This window comes from Anolis sagrei, chromosome 1, assembly GCF_037176765.1.
Source record: "Anolis sagrei isolate rAnoSag1 chromosome 1, rAnoSag1.mat, whole genome shotgun sequence".
NCBI lineage: Eukaryota > Metazoa > Chordata > Lepidosauria > Squamata > Dactyloidae > Anolis > Anolis sagrei.
This window is the reverse complement of record NC_090021.1, coordinates 150,395,663-150,413,869: the sequence shown is the minus strand read 5'-3', so window position 1 is coordinate 150,413,869 and position 18,207 is coordinate 150,395,663. Positions and strand designations below refer to the sequence as shown.

At 40.7% G+C, this 18,207-nt stretch overlaps 1 protein-coding gene across 1 annotated transcript in view; it reads right to left on the bottom strand.

Annotated features, from left to right (window-relative positions):
* Positions 1-17,949, bottom strand: part of MCM3 (minichromosome maintenance complex component 3) — a 32,960-nt gene extending 15,011 nt beyond the window's left edge. The window contains exons 1-12 of the mRNA XM_060784736.2: positions 17,760-17,949; positions 14,025-14,137; positions 13,643-13,851; positions 11,233-11,363; positions 9,747-9,985; positions 8,387-8,495; positions 7,290-7,443; positions 7,038-7,169; positions 3,992-4,200; positions 3,690-3,864; positions 2,191-2,317; positions 719-869 (exon numbers count right to left, since the gene is read on the bottom strand). Of these exons, the coding sequence (XP_060640719.2) occupies positions 719-869; positions 2,191-2,317; positions 3,690-3,864; positions 3,992-4,200; positions 7,038-7,169; positions 7,290-7,443; positions 8,387-8,495; positions 9,747-9,985; positions 11,233-11,363; positions 13,643-13,851; positions 14,025-14,137; positions 17,760-17,843 (1,833 nt within the window). The 5' untranslated portion in view covers positions 17,844-17,949. The remainder of the gene's footprint in view (positions 1-718; positions 870-2,190; positions 2,318-3,689; positions 3,865-3,991; positions 4,201-7,037; positions 7,170-7,289; positions 7,444-8,386; positions 8,496-9,746; positions 9,986-11,232; positions 11,364-13,642; positions 13,852-14,024; positions 14,138-17,759) is intronic.
* Between the last annotated feature and the right edge of the window lie 258 nt (positions 17,950-18,207).

Sequence of the window (18,207 nt, the reverse complement as noted above, 5' to 3'; positions counted from 1 at the left end):
TTGTAGTTCACCTACAATCACAGAGCATTCTGAACCCGACCAACAATAGCATTGGGCTAAACCTCCCACACAGAACTGCCATGACCACCAGAGTGGGCCACAGCAACGCGTGGCAGGGGACAGCTAGTAATAATAATAATAATGTTATAGAGAATGAACACGCCAAACTTCTCTGGGACTTCCGGATTCAGATACACAGAGTTTTGGAGCATAATACTCCTGACCTCACGGTTGTGTTAAAAAACAAAGTTGATGTCGCAGTACCAGGATTGCAGAGAAACAACTGGAAAAGCTGACACGATATGAGGGTTTAAAAATCGAAATGCAAAGACTCTGGCACAAACCAGTAAAGGTGGTCCCAGTGGTGATCGGCACACTGGGTGCAGTGCCAAAGACCTTGGCCTATACTTAAACACAATCGGCGCTGACAAAATTACCATCTGCCAGCTGCAGAAGGCTACCCTACTGGGATGTGCATGTATGATTCGCCGAAACATCACACAGTCCTAGACACTTGGGAAGTGTCCGACGTGTGATCCAATTCAACAGCCAGCAGAGTGTCTGCTGTGGACTCAATGCCCGAATACAACAACACATCCATACTAACAAAATTCACATAACCCGACATATAAATACGAATTATAACTTAACAAACTAAAATTAAATAAAAAGCACAGCCTGTTATAACAGACATAAGGCAATCCCACTTGCTACTCACCCTGGCAATATCTGAGCTGATCTGGTCCTGACTGCGAAGAGAAGAATATTCCTGTGCTATGAAGGCAGCGGCTTCCTCAGTCAAGACAGGCTTGAGCATCTTGGCGAAATGTATATATTTCCTCATGAATGCCACGCTTACTATTTTCTCTCTGTGTGACAAAGCAATCCAAGTTTCATAAATAAATGAGCCCCACTTGCAAAGATACCAGGTTTAACACTTCTAAGAATCAAATACGCATAGCTCAAGGAGTGTCCCAATACGTAAGAACAACAAAGCAATAAATAAATAAATACACTTCCTTAGGATTACATGTAAAACATTCAACTTCCCTCCCTCATTCACTTTCTTCAACACTTATCAGTTTCATTTCAAGTTGAGAAAATTCTGAATTAGTACACGTGGTAGATCATTGACCAGCTGCCCTGGCCTCAGAGTGAGAGAAGAGGAGACAGGTACAGCTCCACCATGCCTTGGCCCAGAAGCAGATGAAAGTCCCTCCCTCCCCCCACCCCCAAGTGCCTGACTGTGGAGGGAGAAGAAGCAGGCTCAGCTCTATCAGGCCCAGAAGCAAATGATAGCTCCCTCTCCATCCAAGAGGCCACTACCGTAAAGCATACTGACTCCATCAAAGAGCTAGTATCTGCTGGGCTTAATCCTCTCCCTCAGTGCCATCCCATTTTCTTGTGTCCTATTTCAATTGTAAGCCAGAGGTCATGGAACTGTTAAATTAACGATCTGTAAAGCTCTGAGAGTCTACATGGTGACCGCATTTCTGTGTATGAACCACACGATCTCTTCGATCATCTGGAGAAGCCCTGCTTGCGCTCCTGCCTCCTTCGCAGGCGCAATTGGTGGGGACGAGGGAGAGGGCCTTCTCGGTGGTGGCCCCCCGATTCCGGAACTCACTTCCCAAGGACATCAGGCATGCCCCAACATTGGTAGTCTTTAAGAGGAACCTGAAAATGTGGCCGTTCCAGTGTGCCTTCCCAGAATAAGGAAAATTCCCAGCAATATGTCCTCAGAATGCACTTTACTACTGGTTTAGGATTGACTGCACTCCCTCATCTCTTTTAAAACCCTATACCAGATATATCCTACCTTGTTCATGCCCAGTGTTTATTTTTTAAAATTTTTGATTTTTTTTAACTATTACATTTGGCCTGGCCACAGGTTTTTAATTCTTTATGTGTTGTTGTTTATTGGTTATTGTTATATGTGATTTATATTAATTGTATTGTATTTATTATTTTGTGTTTATTGCCTTTTGTTTTATTGATGTGGTGTTTGGGCTTGGCCTCATGTAAGCCACTCCGAGTCCCTTGGGGAGATGGTGGCGGGGTATAAATAAAGTTTATTATTATTATTATTATTATTATTACATGGTGAAATATCTGAGTAATTAATATTCTTAACAAATAAATGCACACAGACTATCCTCAATGAAGAAGGCTACTGAAGAAAGTGCTTACTTCCGCCTCTTAGGCCCGTGCAGCAGGTCATCATGTTTCTCATACACTTGTACCTCCTGGTCCTCCTCTACAGCAAAAGCAGGATCGTCAGTAGCCAAAAGGTCTACTGTGCTTCCTAGCGGCATGGCTGCAAATATAAAGGAAGAGTTCCTGAATGATATCCAACTAGGCCACTGGACCACATGATAACATGCACAAGCTGCACTTTTCGCACACGAAAAACACATCGTTCTTTATTGCTATAGTAGGGAGAGAGCAATTGTTTTTAGTAAAAACAGTGAAAACATTTGGGATATACTGACATGTCTCTGCAAAGTCTGCTTTAAAATGAAGCACATCGTGCTGATAGGAAATAAACTTTGGGCCTAATTGTATAGTTCTCATGCCTCTAATAATTACATTTAACGTTTAGAGTTCTGCAGCTTGTCCTAGAGAGGAAAGAGCCCCACTTGTCTGAACTCATTCTAATAATCAAATATGTCTAACTGAAACAAGAATGTATCCACTTCTTTTTCCAATTATCGATACAGAAAATTCTGTTTCCCTGTGCCTGTTGTAGACTGTAAGCCTCTTAGGGCAACAAATCTATTTTGTCAACCATCACATACATTCATCACATGAAGGATCAGGGTCATCCTCAAGTTGTCCTCCTCAAATAAGGTCAGGGCTGCTCACCCCATCCTTATGCCAGGAGGAAAACAAGACATGCGGTGAGTCCCGATCCTCCTCCCTCAATCTTTAGGCTGTCCTCTTGGCATTATGCTGGGAGGAAGCAAAACAGGCAATGGCCGAGAACACTCGGAGGTCTCTTAGCCACTGTGTGCCTTCCTTAGGCCATCCTCTCGACATAAGAACGTCTTCTGTATTCTGTTCCACTCTGCTGTTGCTAATGGACCCTGAGACCTCTATTTTATAGAAGCTTTACCAGAGGTCTTCAAACCTTTTAAACAGAAGGCCAGGTCACAGTCCCTCAAAATGTTGGAAGGCCGGATTATAATTTGGAAAAAAAATGAATGAATTCCTTAGTTTGAGGACCCCTGAGCTTTACTAAAGCTTACAATTGATCCATCTAGTGTGAAACACAATTTTCATCATCTGCCCATGCAGTGAAGCTCCACTTCAGCTACAAGTCCTGCTTTTTATTCAGATCTTTTTATCAGAATCGGAAAGTTTATTGCAAGCACAGCTGTACTTCCATAGTTGCAGGGACTGTTCCCTTGCTTATAGCAGGGAGGAGTCTTCCATTTTTCTATGTATTCAATATCAATGTGACACACATAGGCAAAATCTGATTTCCCCTTTCCCTCCCAGGCTGGATTTTGGTTAGGTGGGGCTAAATTGTCCTTTGGGCTATTATGTTAAGGAAACCTTCCTTGACTGCACACAGGCAATATAACATCTATGACGATTGGGAAAACAAAATGAAGGGCCAGAAAATTATAACTTTGCGTAACATTTTGACATATTTGTCAACACAGAAAGGAACAGGGAACACTCACCATCCCCATCCTGTTCATCAGCCGCCCTGAAACGATGCATTCGCAAGACATGGTCTGAGATCTCTCTATCTCGTTCTGGATCCATTTGATCCAAAACGATGAACAGCAAGTCAAAGCGAGACAGTAAAGAGTCTTGAAGGCCAATATTCTCCATGGGAGTTTTGTACTGATCATACTGTAAGGAGGAATCAAAAACGGCAATTTTACTGCTTGACTCTTGGAAAGTAAAATAAAATGTGTAGTGTCAAAGATGTATGGCTTATATTCAGGTTGGCTTATACTAGAGTATATATGGTACTTACTCTGCCATACACTGGATTGGCAGCTGCCAGGACGCTGCAGCGTGCGTTGAGCTGAGCCTGAATGCCTGCTTTGGCAATGGTAACACGGCCTTGCTCCATAACCTCATGGATAGCTGTACGGTCAATATCAGACATTTTATCAAATTCGTCAATGCAAACCACACCCCGATCAGCCAGGACCATGGCACCTGCCTCAAGACAGCGCTCCCCTGAAGAGAGAATATTAAGACCATGTTTCTGTATACACACATGAACACAGGCATTTTTATTTGAGTGAATATGCATTCATTGTGAAAAGAAATGTAGAAGCTCCACTAGGTGGCAGAATTACAAGGCAGATAAGTCCCAATACTGTCACAAATGTTTATCATTCCAAGTCTATGACACAAAAACAAAGAGTGGCAGAACGTGTTGTTGTTATTGTTAGTTATTGTTGTTGTTATTATTATTATTATTGCTCTAGACCAGGGCTTATTAAACATTTTCTACTCATGACCCCTTTCCACTCAAGAAATTTGTGCATGACTCAAGGTTTATAGGTATCTATATAAATAAAAATGTAATGTTCGTTTGTGGGATTAACAGAACTCAAAAACCATTGGACGAATTGACACCAAATTTGGAGACAAGACACCTAACAACCCAATATAAGTCCTTCACTAAAAAAAAATGGTTTTGTCATTTGGGAGTTGTAGTTGCTGGGATTTATAGTTCACCTACAATCAAAGAGCATTCTGAACTCCACCAACGATGGAATTGAACCAAACTTGACACACAGAACTCCCATGACCAACAGAAAATACTAGAAGGTTTTGGTGGGCCTTGACCTTGAGTTTGGTAGTTGTAGTTCAAAGAGCACTGTGGACTCAAACAATGATGGATCTGGAACAAACTTGGCACGAATCCTCAATTTGCCCCAATGTGAATACTGGTGGAGTTTGGGTGAAACAGACCCTGACATTTGGGAGTTGTAGTTTCTGGGATTTATAGTTCACCTACAATCAAAGAGCATGCTGAATCACACCAACAACAGAATTGGGGCAAACTTCCCACACAGAACCACCATACTTAAAGCCATCCAGTCCAAATCCCTTCATCAGGGCAAGAAAACATAATCAAAGCCCTCCTGACCAAGAGCCATCCAGCCATATATATATATATATATATATATATATATATGTGTATGATTCACACACAGATATAGTATCATAGATTTGAAAAGGACCCTTAAAGAAGGACAACTATATGTTGCACGTTCCAGAGAAGGCAAACCAGACAATCTCCACATCAACATTGACACAGAAACAACAAGGAATACTGTTTACCCACAAGCATAAAGATATTACATATATTACAAACCATTACTTTATTTTCCAGATCACCAGACTGGGCCACAGCAATGCGTGGCAGGGGATGGCAAGTAAAACATAAGTATACAAACACTTGTCCACTTTCTCAAGCAGCAGCCCAATTCCTTCTCTTTGTCCACATGCTTTTTGGTGAAATGTTTTGCAACCCCCTACTACCCATTTACGTGACTCTGTTTGGGGTTAAGACCCCTACTTTAAGAAGCTTTTCTCTAAGACCAGTGGTTCTCAGCCCATGGGTCCCCAGATGTTTTGGTCTCCAACTCCCAGAAATCCCAGCCAGTTTACCTGCTGTTATTTATTTATTTATTTATTTACAGTATTTATATACCGCCTTTCTCACCCCTGGGGGGACTCAAAGTGGTTTACACACAAATAATGAAAAAATTCAATGCCTTACATACGGCAACGATACGATGCCAATACAATACAATTACAATAGTAAAACCATAATTAAACATAAATCATAATTAAAACAATATGTCCACAAGCATTAATAAAACAGTCTGTTAGGGAGGTTTCTGGGAGTTGAAGGCCAAAACATCTGGGCACCCCCAGGCTGAAACTACTGGTCTAGACAAAATAAAAACAAATCAGCCTAGATGCACTGAAATGCTCATTTATTGCAATCAATGAATATTTAAGCTCCATATTCATGGCAGAAACTAAGATGCCTCATGTTGACCAAAGAATATTCAATCAGACCAGTGCAAGGCCCACAGAGGCTTGATCAGCAAAAAACAAAAATTGCCCTAAAAGTCAATTTCCAACTGTAATAGATGCCAACATCCACTTGGTTTCTTGACATAACGGAGTATGTATTTCTGATATTCAATACAAACACTTTACTGAACCTTCATTTCTGCTTTTTTTAAAAAAAACATGAAAGGGTTCAAAAAGGAAAAAAGGAAAAATATGAAAACTGAAGTATAACAAAAACATCCAAATCACCATCTATTTATGACAAAAGGCAGTATGAGTCTAACAAGTGGCAGACCAAGAAATTGGCTGCTTCAGCATTAACAGTAGTCCACTGCAGGGCTTTGTAAATAGTATGTCTCAAACTCAAATTCATGTTGGGATTCCCAAAAAAAAAGGGGGGGGGGGACAGTAAAAGGTTTCTGAGTGCCATTCATTTACACTGTCAGCAACTCTGCAGAAAATATTTCAGATGAACTTCACAAAAAGGGAAATCTGCCTGCTTAGTACGCCTTGCAAATGCTAATGTGAGTAGATCAATAGGTACTGCTTCGGCGGGAAGGTAACGGCACTCCATGCAGTCATGCCGGCCACATGACCTTGGAGGTGTCTACAGACAATGGCGGCTCTTTGGCTTAGAAATGGAGATGAGCACCACAACACAGAGTCGGACACAACTGGACTTAAAGTCATGCTAATGTGATAAAGGAAAACCTTTACCTTTATCTATACACCCATATACGTAAATTCTTGTAAACACTCCTTGAGCAGATAGGGGTCATGAGTCGGAAAAAATTAAGAAGCCCTGTTCTAGTGCCCAAAAGCAAATCTTCTGCCACTAATTCCCTGTGAGCTCTACGCTCACTGCTATATTAAGTTCCCACCCAAGAAGCAAATCAAAAGAGAACTTGAGAGCCAAACACCAGTTATTTTTCCAGCTGCAGTCAATGTTTTGTCTTACAATCCAACATGCTTCTTACCAGTTTCTTGATCTGTGGTGACTGCAGCAGTCAGACCAACCCCGGAAGAGCCCCTGCCTGTCGTTGGGATGGCTCGGGGAGCTGTACACAATACGTAACGGAGCAACTGAGACTTTGCCACAGAAGGATCACCTGAAAAAGAGGATATGGTGGCTGGATGCTCTGAGAAAACCTTCCCATTAATCAGTCCCCAAAGATTCCCATCACTAGAAATGTTACCCAAAGTTTTTTCCCTCCAGTGCCCAGCCATACCAATGAGCAGGATGTTAATGTCTCCTCTGAGGCGGCTTCTGTTTTCCAGCACTTTCTCCACACCCCCCAGAAGCATGCACAGAATGGCCTTCTTGATATATTCATGCCCATGGATACTGGGAGCCAGAGACCTGGAGAGCTGGTCGAACACATCCTATGGCACAGGAAGGAAAGAGGAATCCGTGACTACAGAGTGAAAAATAATCATTTCAAGTAGCACCAAAAATCAATGTTTTTATTTCAAAGTATAAAGCAGCATATTCAGAGAAGGAGAATAATACCATTACTGTGCTGAGTAATTTGCCACAAAAAAATCCTGAACTAAATAAAATTAAGCTCTCAGGCTAAAAAACTTTTTGAATCAGGCAGGCTTTTTAAAAAGGAAATGTTTAAGATCACGTCAGGGGGTGCAGTGATTTTAGCAACGAATAGGTTTTTAATCGGTTCTAACTGTTTATTTTTAATACTGTTAATATTTAATTCTATTGTAATATTTGGTTGAATCTTTAAGTGTTAAATGGTATTGTATTGGTTTCACTATAAGTTGCTTTTGGCCTCTTTTTAGAGGGAAGAAGTGGGTACAAATAAACAAAATAATAACATTTTATTTATTGTGTTATTTTAAAAAAAATCTTTGATGTAGCTTTGTTTTTTTTTCGGATTTTTATTGTGAGCATTGTGGGCATTTTTGACTGCTCTGAAAGCTGCCTCAAGGAGAAAGGCGGCACATAAATGATATACATATAGATTGAAAACAGGAAGCATTACTCACAGGGGACTGTCATTCTGAGAGAATAATGTAGAAGTAAACATTGATTCAATATTCCTTTTATTTATTATAGGCCACCATCTTACAAAATTCTAGGAGCAGCTTCTGATTAAAAAAAATACTTTTATTTATTTATTTATTTATTTATTGCATTTATATACCGCCTTTCTCACCCCTGGGGTGAGAACCTGACATTGCTATCTTAAGAAAGTCAGATCTGCCATACTGTCAACTTAACAGTATTTTTTTTAACTGAAAACTGTTCCAAGAATGTTGTTAAATGCTGGCCTATGTGCTGTATTCCTAACACCATCGATCTCTAACATACCTTTGGGTGGCTTCTGCTGAATTTCTTAATCTTGTTAATATCACTGGAAGAAAATTCGGGCTGAACTTCCTTGTTCATTTGCTTCACCTGGCAAGCAATCAGAATGGTCCTGGGGATGGCAAAGGGAGAAAATGACATCCTATTACGACCTTTCTAGAGTCAGTCTTGCAGTGTAGTGGTAAATATCTTCCAATCCAGTCACTTCCAACACAACTTGCAAACAAATATATTAATTTTCAGACACTTTAGAGCAGTGGCTCTCAACCTGTGGGTCCCCAGGTGTTTTGGCCTACAATTTCTAGAAATCCCATCCAGTTTACCAGCTATTAGGATTTCTGGGAGTTGAAGGCCAAAACATCTGGGGACCCACAGGTTGAGAACCACTGCTTTAGAAGAAACTTTTGTTTTAATGCCACACTCCAGGTCTATCTCCAGTGAACGCTTCTGGACTTCAATTATTTATAAAAGTAGGAAAAGTATAACTAGACAAAAGGACTTTTTTCTGTGATACCTTTTACACTGATAATTGAATGCAGCTCAAAGCTAGCTTCCAACTACAATGGCCAGACAACAAAACCCCACACAAGTGTGTGACAGAAATACCTTAAAGGTCTGTGGTTTGTGCTTTACTGTTGCAGTTGGTTCAAGCTCTATCGTACTCCCCAACAGCCAGACTCAGCTATATGTCTTTATATATACAGTTGGAGCCTCTGGTGGCGCAATGGGTTAAATTCTTGTGCTAGGACAGCTGACCAATAGGTCAGTGGTTTGAATCCAAGGAGAGCGGGCTGAACTCCCTGTCAGCTCCAGCTCCCCATGCGGGAACATGAAAGAAGCCTCCCACAAGGAATGTAAAACATCCAGGCGTCTCCTTGGCAACATCCTTGCAGACGGCCAATTCCTTCACACCAGAAGCGACTTGTTTCTCAAGTCGCTCCTGACATGAATGTGTGTGTGCAACAACACAGAGAGAGAGAGGGAGAGAGGGAGAGTTGCTGTATATGGCAAGAATATAGTTTTGCTTTTTAAAGCTAATGCTTCACATTACTAGTAAGCCGCTCTAAGTCCCCTTCAGGGTGAGAAGGGCAGCATGTAAATGTCGTAAATAACTAAATAAAAACAAAACAGCCAGGTATTTGGGAACTTTTCAGGCCAAAAACAACACTGACATGAAAAGAAAAGAAATCATCATTTTATTGCTATCTAGTTTCCTACTAGATAGCAATGAGAAGTACACATTGCAGTGGTGCTCCACAGCAGTTATGCACTAAGCCAACAGCAAGCGACTGTCTCGGATCTTGCTGAGAAACTGAAATTTATGGTATCGAGTCAAGGGACCTCTGCACACAGCACAGTTTACCTAAATGTTCCTGAAGTGTAGCCCCCTTTCTTCCCAGGGAGGCAGCGAAATGTCCCAATGACCTGCACTCGATCCCCTGGTTTGACCATATCCACCAAGTCGTCATCTAAAATTATGTCTACGGAGCGAGGGAGCTGTCCAGCTGGTGCTTTTTCTGGCATCTCTTGAATTGTGATGGTTTGATGGTCCTTGTAGGTAGACAGGCCAAATTCTGTTTCAAGAGGATTGTTTTCTTCATCCTAAACAACACACATTTTTAAAGGGTTACTTTGCATTATTTGGGAATAAGAGCTCTGAAAACGTGTTCAGGGCATAAAGACAGAAGAGTGCTTTTCTTTTCCTGTGCCCAAGAATACAGTCATTGCAAGCACTATAAGGCAAAATATTTACATCTGGGAAAATGGAAGGTTAATGGCATCTATTCCTTCTAGCTATAAAATAAAGCAAGTGGAAGGGGGATCAAAGCTGGAAGCAACAACACACTGGATTTCAGTTCAGAGGAGGGCAGTTGCAGGTTTGGGGAGACTCCACAACTTCTATAAACTCATAGAATTTGTATATTAGTTCCAGGTGAAATGGAATGTGCTCCTAGACTCCATAGAAATTAGAATATTGAGGCATTCAAAACATTTAATGTCAGTGACATACTTTTTAGACATTTCATAACACAGCAATTCAGTGGGTAAAACAACTCCTTACAAGAGTGTTGTCAAAGGCTTCCATGGCTAGAATCACTGGGTTGCTGTGAGTTTCTGGACTATATGACCACGTTCCAGAAGCATTCTCTCCTACATCTATGGCAAGCATCCTCAGACGTTGTGAGAAGAACATATTGCAGTTGTGCTTTCAAGTCTCTTGAAAACTAAGCAAGTGGGGTTTATATATCTATGGAACAATATCCAGGGTGGGAGAAAGAACTGTCTGCTTGAGGCAAGTGTGAATGTTGCAATTGGTTAGCTTTTATTAGTATTGAAGGTGTCAGGAGAAAATACTTCTGGAACATCGCCATGCAGCCCAGAAAACTCCTTACAAGAGGTTTGGACGCATACATGAATTGCAATAATGAAATGTATGGGGACACAACTTATCAAATGAAAACCTTACATTTATATTTTCAAAAATATATTATTTGTAAGACATACATATATTTCCAAGATTTTTGTCATTTCTCATGATGTTTGTGAATGCAACTACACACTGCAGCTGACACACAAGAGTTTGGAAAGCTCTGGTATAGGATATAATATGATGTAATTAGGCCTATTTTAAAACAGTAATTCTCAAGCAACCAGAAACTACATTTATCTACCAATCCCCATGGGTGTTAGTTATCTGAGTCTACTTTATTTCAGTTTTCTGGATAACGGGTGTTCAACTCGTAGAAAGAATATAGCTCAATTAAGCATAATTGAATAAAAGACCCTACGAAGAACTTCTTTTTTAATTCAAAGGGATGATTTGAGAACATTAAATCAACTCAGTTCACCTTAGTGGGATAAGAAGCTGTGGAAGGAAACGCTTCCAGGGATGTCATGTCTGTATAACGACGCTCTATAGTTTTCTTTGTAGCAGGGCAGTAATGTACACTGCGGACTATCTTTGGGCGTATCAAGGAGCCTGTGTTTGGATGAGAAGGAAGCAAAGTCTGAAGTTTGTACAATTAACACCCATCCCAACTGAAGATGTCAGATAAGACAGTTCATGACGAAATTCTACTTCACAGTATATCATTTTGTATTCTGACATATTAATTCAGATTCCCTGAAAACTAAATCCCTCTAATTGTAGTGTAGTTTAACCTTAAGCAGAGATGCAAAGCATTACAGGACTCTCATACCTTAGCTTTTAAATAGAGGATAAGTGATATAAAATCTTCTGGACACAAAATCTTATGGCACCCACAGAGGAAATGGTTCCTACCTAATAACCAAATGATAGTGTCTCCCACATAAACACATGACCAATATACCCACCAGAACTGGGGACCATTCTCTCCCAGGATTCAAAATAATAATAATTAGAAGTAGTATTTTATTTCTTTCCTGTCTCTCCTCGTGGCTCGAGGGAAGCCACAACATAGCTATGCTTAGCTTTCTCTATCAAAGCTTGATCATCTACCTAGTCTTCGTCCCTAACGTTTGGAAAGTACAAAACACACTTTGGAAGGTGAATAAGGTAAAGAATGTATGATTAAAAAGGCAAAACTTTGGATATTATATTGAAGAAATGGGGGGGGGGGAAGCACCCTAAAAGATTGAAAGACATACTGTGCTATTATCCTGAAAAAAAACCTTCATAAAATGATGTGCAGTGTCTGAACCCCATAAGACTACCTAAGGTGCATAAATGGTCTAATACATGCTGGAAATGTAAACTACAGGACAGAATACAAAATATAAGCAGGAACTATCATACGTTGATGATATGTGATAACAGTAAGAAGTAATTCTTGGGCGAGTGGGCTTACTAGCAAAAGACCCTCCCCATGAATGTACAGCAGAGTAACTTATTAGCAGCAGAGTGACCCAGCACAATTAGCCCAAGTGATGAAAAAACAAAAACACAGAGACCAACGTTATCTCTTCCATAGGCGGCTTTTTTTCTTTGTAGTAAAATAATATGGTTGTACTATTTACAAGAATAAGGTTTCCATAACACAAAGTTCAATCTTCACCTGGAGCTTTACATAGTAACTTTACACACAGTGCCTTCAACCTGGGGCTTCTCTCACACAATGGCCTTCTCACAGAGGTTTACCTCACACTCTTCAAACACTAACTTTGGCCAACTGACTCTAACAGACTTTGGCCTACTAACACTTTCAGTGCTTGACTCACACTTTTGTAATCAAAATTACCCAGTTAATTTTTAATATTTCTGACAGTAATGGAAGCAGACTATGCAAAATATATTTAAAACAAGAATACAGTTGAGACCAGAGTTGTTTTAAATCGAGTTTCCAAATAAGAAGATCAGGGGCTTAGATTGTTCTATGCTCAAAAATAGAAAAACTAGACAGTACCAACAAAAGATGATACTGAAGATTTTTGAAGAGCTCCTTAAACAGAAGTCTTTAGATATTTTTTCATAAATATTATTTCACAGTATTTTATGACTGTTTTAATTGTTTTTTAATTGTTGTGGCATCAAATTGTTGCTGATTGTGAACCGCCTTGAGCTGCCTCCAGGCTGAGAATATGGTAAATAAATAAATAGATGAATAAATAAATATTGGGAAGTATTCTTATCTTTTATAAAGAAAGAACTCTTGTGGGTTTTGAATACTGGTTAATTAATATGCTAGTTAATTAATAAAGAGGAAGCAAACAATACCAAAGTGTCTTTGGTATGGATTGCAGAAGTCAATTCGTATACTGTTTTGTTTGTCGGTATGGATGGAGAGTAGATCAGTGTTTGTTTCTTTTATATTGCTCTTTCTGGTTTGTGTGTGTGTGTGTTATAATAAAGAAAACTGCAGAAGTCTAGGCGCGTTGAAGAAAATGCCTCCTTCTTGGAAAAATCAGTTCAAATCAATGGGACCATGCAATGTAGATCAGGCTTCTTCCCTTCCTCTCCTTTCCTTTTTAACTTTATTGTAAACATGTTAGCAAAGAGGGGAATACCCTACGATAAGGTCTCCAACAATGAGAGCCAGAAGTGAAAGATAAAACCAACTGAGGCCCCTTCTATGCTGCCATATAACCCAGATTATCAAATCAAATCATCCAAATCATCTGCTTTGAACTGGGTTATCTGAGTCTACACTGCCGTGTAATCCAGTTCAAAGCAGATAATATGGATTTTATATGGCAGTGTAGAAGGGGCCTGAGAAATTTTCAAAATGAACTATATCACAAGACCACCACTGGGCATTCCCCCCAACCCTTTTCACTCACATTTTGTAACAATGCCCTCCACACAGACGATGCAGCTGAGAAACTGTGATGTCAACGTCCGAGGTGTCACATGTTTGGAACCAAAACTGCCTTCAAGCCCAATGTAAAAATCTTCATACTGCTTCGAATAGGTTGCATCAATAGAAGCAACGAAGTCCTTCAGGGCACGCTGGAATGCCACCATCTCTTCAAAGGCACTGTTCAGCAAACTGAAAGAAATAGGAGTCAGAATTGGACCTCTTCTACTTTTCCATATAATCCGGGTTATCAAAGAAGATAATCCACATTCTCTGCTTCGAACTGGATACAGAATACAATTACATGTAATACAATTTTTGACAACACATGTATGTATGCATGTAGCAACGTGCAAATGACTTACCGCCTGGCTCTTTTTTCATTCTTTCTTCGGAGGTCATTGATATTCACAATCAGACGGTACTGATTGTCACTGATCATGTTGCGGACTTTACTCTGGTAAATTCCTCGATCCTCCTGCAATGGAGTAAGTATTATTAAGGTTTTTGCATCAGATCTCTCTGAAAGAAATTTCTTTAGGGCACAAATTAACACCGTTTCCCTGTTTTATTAAAGGTTATTCTTAAATACCACCTCCCCCCACCCACCCGACCACTGAAAATTGAATACAACCACCTCCCTTTTCTGCTGATGATAAACAGTTTAAAGAACTACACAAACTATTATATGAGAAATAGCAGGATACAATGGGCCCTCACAAGGCCTTCTTGAAGAGTGACGTCCACATTGTCCATTAGTTCTCAGAACACCTGGATTTCTTTATCAATGACTTGGGCGCTGTAATAGGCATGCTTATCAAATTTGCAGATAACAAATTGGGAAGGGGAGATAATACTCCAGAAAACAGGATCAAAAATCTCAAACAGCCTTAACAGATAAGAGCTGGGCCAATACTAACAAATTAATTTTGACAAGGAGAAATGTAAGATACTACATTTAGGTGGGAAACAATGAAATGAACAAATGTGACACCTAGTTCAGCAACAGTCTATGTGAAAGGCCACAATTCAAAGCCCTATACGGCTCCGGTCCAGCGTACCTGCCCAGCGTTCCTGGAAGAACTGATGAGTTTTACATACATTGTTTGGATCAGAATCCAATGGTAACAGTTCAAGTGGTCAGCTTTGGTGCCAGTGCTCGCTTGTCAGCAAAAAATGACATCATAAATTTAAGGGAATTTTAACTGTATTAAAAGGTATTGTTTTTGTATGATATAGTTATTTATAGTGTTTGTTTGGATCTACTTGTATTGTCTGATCTGTTGATTGCAATAAATTTCATTCAGCTAAAAAAGCCAATGGAATTCAAGTTTTCATCAATAAGAGTAGAGTGTTGTTTTCTGCTGCTCTAGAGACTAGGTAATGGGTTCAAATTTTGGGGAAAAAGGTTCCACCTAAGTGTTAGGAAGGACTTTCTGACAGGAAGGGCTATCTGCTGCCTGGGAAGTCTGGTGGAGTCCCCTTGAAATGTTTAAGCAGAGACTGGATTGCCATCTGTCAGGGGTCTTTTGATTGTATCCTCCCACATGGCAAAATGGGGCTGGAGTGAGTGGCCCTTGGAAGTCTCTGTCAATTTTGGCCCCTTTCACACAGCTGTATCAAATCCATATTGAACTGGATTATATGGCAGTGTGTACTCAGATAACCCAGTTCAAAGCAGATATTATGGGATTTATGCCTTGATTTTCTGCCTATTGAATATCAAGGCAAAAATATTTTGTATTGTTTTATTGCATTCTTATGTTTTCATTTATTTAATTGTGATGTTTGTTTTGATTTTATTTTGTTGTAATGTACTGTCGGGCTTGGCCTTATGTAAGCCGCCCCAAGTCCCCTTTGGGGAGATGGTGGCGGGCTATAAATAAAGATTATTATTATTATTATTATTATTATTATTATTATTATATGTCAGTGTGGATTCTAAGATTTTGATGCCAATGCTTTTATAGAAGTGGAAAAGGGAAACTGAGAACAGGATTCTCAAGACATTAGAAACCACCCTCCATCGAGTGCATTCCAAGCCCCTTCAACATTGCCTTATAACCCAGATTATCAAAACAGATAATCCACATTACGTGCTTTGAATTGGAATTAAGAGTCTACACTGCCACATAATTCAGTTCAAAGCAAATAATCTGAACTTTATATGGCCCCAGCCCCTTCCATACAGCTGAGTAAAATCCCAAATTATCTGCTTTGAACTGGAATATATGGCAGTGTGGACTCAGATAACCCAGTTCAAAGCAGATATTGTGGGATTTATGCCTTGATTTTCTGCCTATTGAACATCAAGGCAAAACAATATTTTGTATTGTTTCATTGCATTCTTATATTTTTATTTATTTAATTGTGATGTTTGTTTTAATTTTATTTTGTTGTAATGTACTGTCGGGTTTGGACTCATGTAAACCGCCCCGAGTCCCCTTTGGGGAGATGGTGGCGGGCTACAAATAAAGATTATTATTATTATTATTATTATTACATGTCAGTGTGGATTCTAAGATATTGATGCCAATGCTTTTATAAAAGTGGAAAAGGGAAACTGAGAACAGGAATAATTATAATGAAATAATAATAATAATAATAATAATAATAAAAAAGTTTATTTATACCCCGCTCCATCTCCCCCAGGGGGACTCGGTGAGGCTTACCTGTCCGAACGTATTCTCCCCTATGAACCATCTAGGTTGTTAAGATCGTCTGGAGGGGCCCTGCTCTCGGTCCCACTGGCCGCACAAGCGCGTCTGGTGGGGACGAGGGACAGGGCCTTCTCGGTGGTGGCCCCTCAACTCTGGAACTCTCTCCCACTGGAGATTAGGACTGCTCCCTCCATTCTGACGTTCAGAAAACGGGTGAAAACCTGGCTATGGAATTTGGCTTTTGACTAGTCAATCAATATTTCTGCGTTTGGTTGGATGACGACGAATGACGAACAACAAATTTATTATGACGACTGACCATTGTTATTATGTGATTGCATTTTGCTGTTTTAACGTTTTAATGTGAATATGTTATATGATGTTTTTAACTTTTGTTTTGTGATATTACTGTTGGAAACCGGCCCGAGTCCCCCGATGGAGGGGAGAAGACCGGTATACAAAATTGTTGCTAAATAATAAATAAATAAATTACATGAGGCCACGCCCATCAGTATAGGTAAAGGTAAAGATAGTCCCCTGACATTAAGTCCAGTCATGTCTGACTCTGGGGTGTGGTGCTCATCTCCATTTCTAAGCCGAAGAGCCAGCGTTGTCCGTAGACACCTCCAAGGTCATGTGGCCGGCATGACTGCATGGAGCGCCGTTACCTTCCCACCGGAGCGGTACCTATTGATCTACTCACATTTGCATGTTTTCGAACTGCTAGGTTGGCAGAAGCTAGGGCTGACAGCGGAAGCTCACGCCGCTCCCTGGAATCGAACCTGCGACCTTTTGGTCAACAAGCTCAGCAGCTCAGTGCTTTAACCCACTGCGCCATCAGTATAGTAAACACAATATAACACAAAAGCATAACAAAACCAAAACATAAAATGCAAAACCAATATAATAAGTAACACAGCAAAATCCAATCAAATTCTCAAAACATTAGAAACCACCCTCCATCGAGTGCATTTCAGGCCCCTTCGACATTGCCTTATAACCCAGATTATCAAAATACATAATCCACATTACGTGCTTTGAATTGGAATCAAGACTCTACACTGCCAGTTCAAAGTAAATAATCTGAATTTTATATGGCCCCTTCCACACAGCTGAATAAAATCCCACATTATCTGCTTTGAACTGGAATAGATGGCAGCGTGGACTCAAATAACCCAGTTCAAAGCAGATATTGTGGGATTTTCTGCCTTGAAATTCTGGGTTATAGGGCTGTGTAGAAGGGCCCCCAGTCTCCCTATGGGTGGCTCGACTACAAAGTAATGACGATGAAGCTTGCAGTATTAGAAATGGGTAAAGGAAGCCTGAGGAAGGCTGCATCAATGCCTCGGTCGCGCCAAACGCCCTCCTCCTTTGCCGGAAAGGACTGCTCTCTACATGGCGCTGGGAGGCTTCCTTTCCCGCCTTTTTCTCTGCGCTCACCTCGTCGTCCAAGAAATCCAGGTAGTCTCGTTGAGCCTCTCGCAGCTCCGCGTCATCCAGCGTGGCTGCCGTGGGGAGAGCCATGGCGACAGGAAACGATTATTCTTTCCTTGGGCGAGAAGTCACTTGTGCTCAGCTCCTCCAAGGCCCTTGGCGCGAAAACCCGAGACTTTTTCCCGCCAAGGGAGGAGCCCAGGCGCCGCCTCGAACGTCGCCGCCCCCCCATTGGTCTAGGCAACGGGACTGCCGGCCAATGGCGTGCCACAAATCGGAAACGCTCCCGCCTTTCGAAAGAGTAGCCAATTGGTGAATCTGTATCTTTAAGGTTAGCTGCTCTTTTAACTGTAGCTATGCCAAACTGGAGGTCCTCCCACACAGCTGTATAACATCCACATTGAACTGGGTTATATAGCAGACAACCCAGGGCCCTTCCACACAGCCCTATATC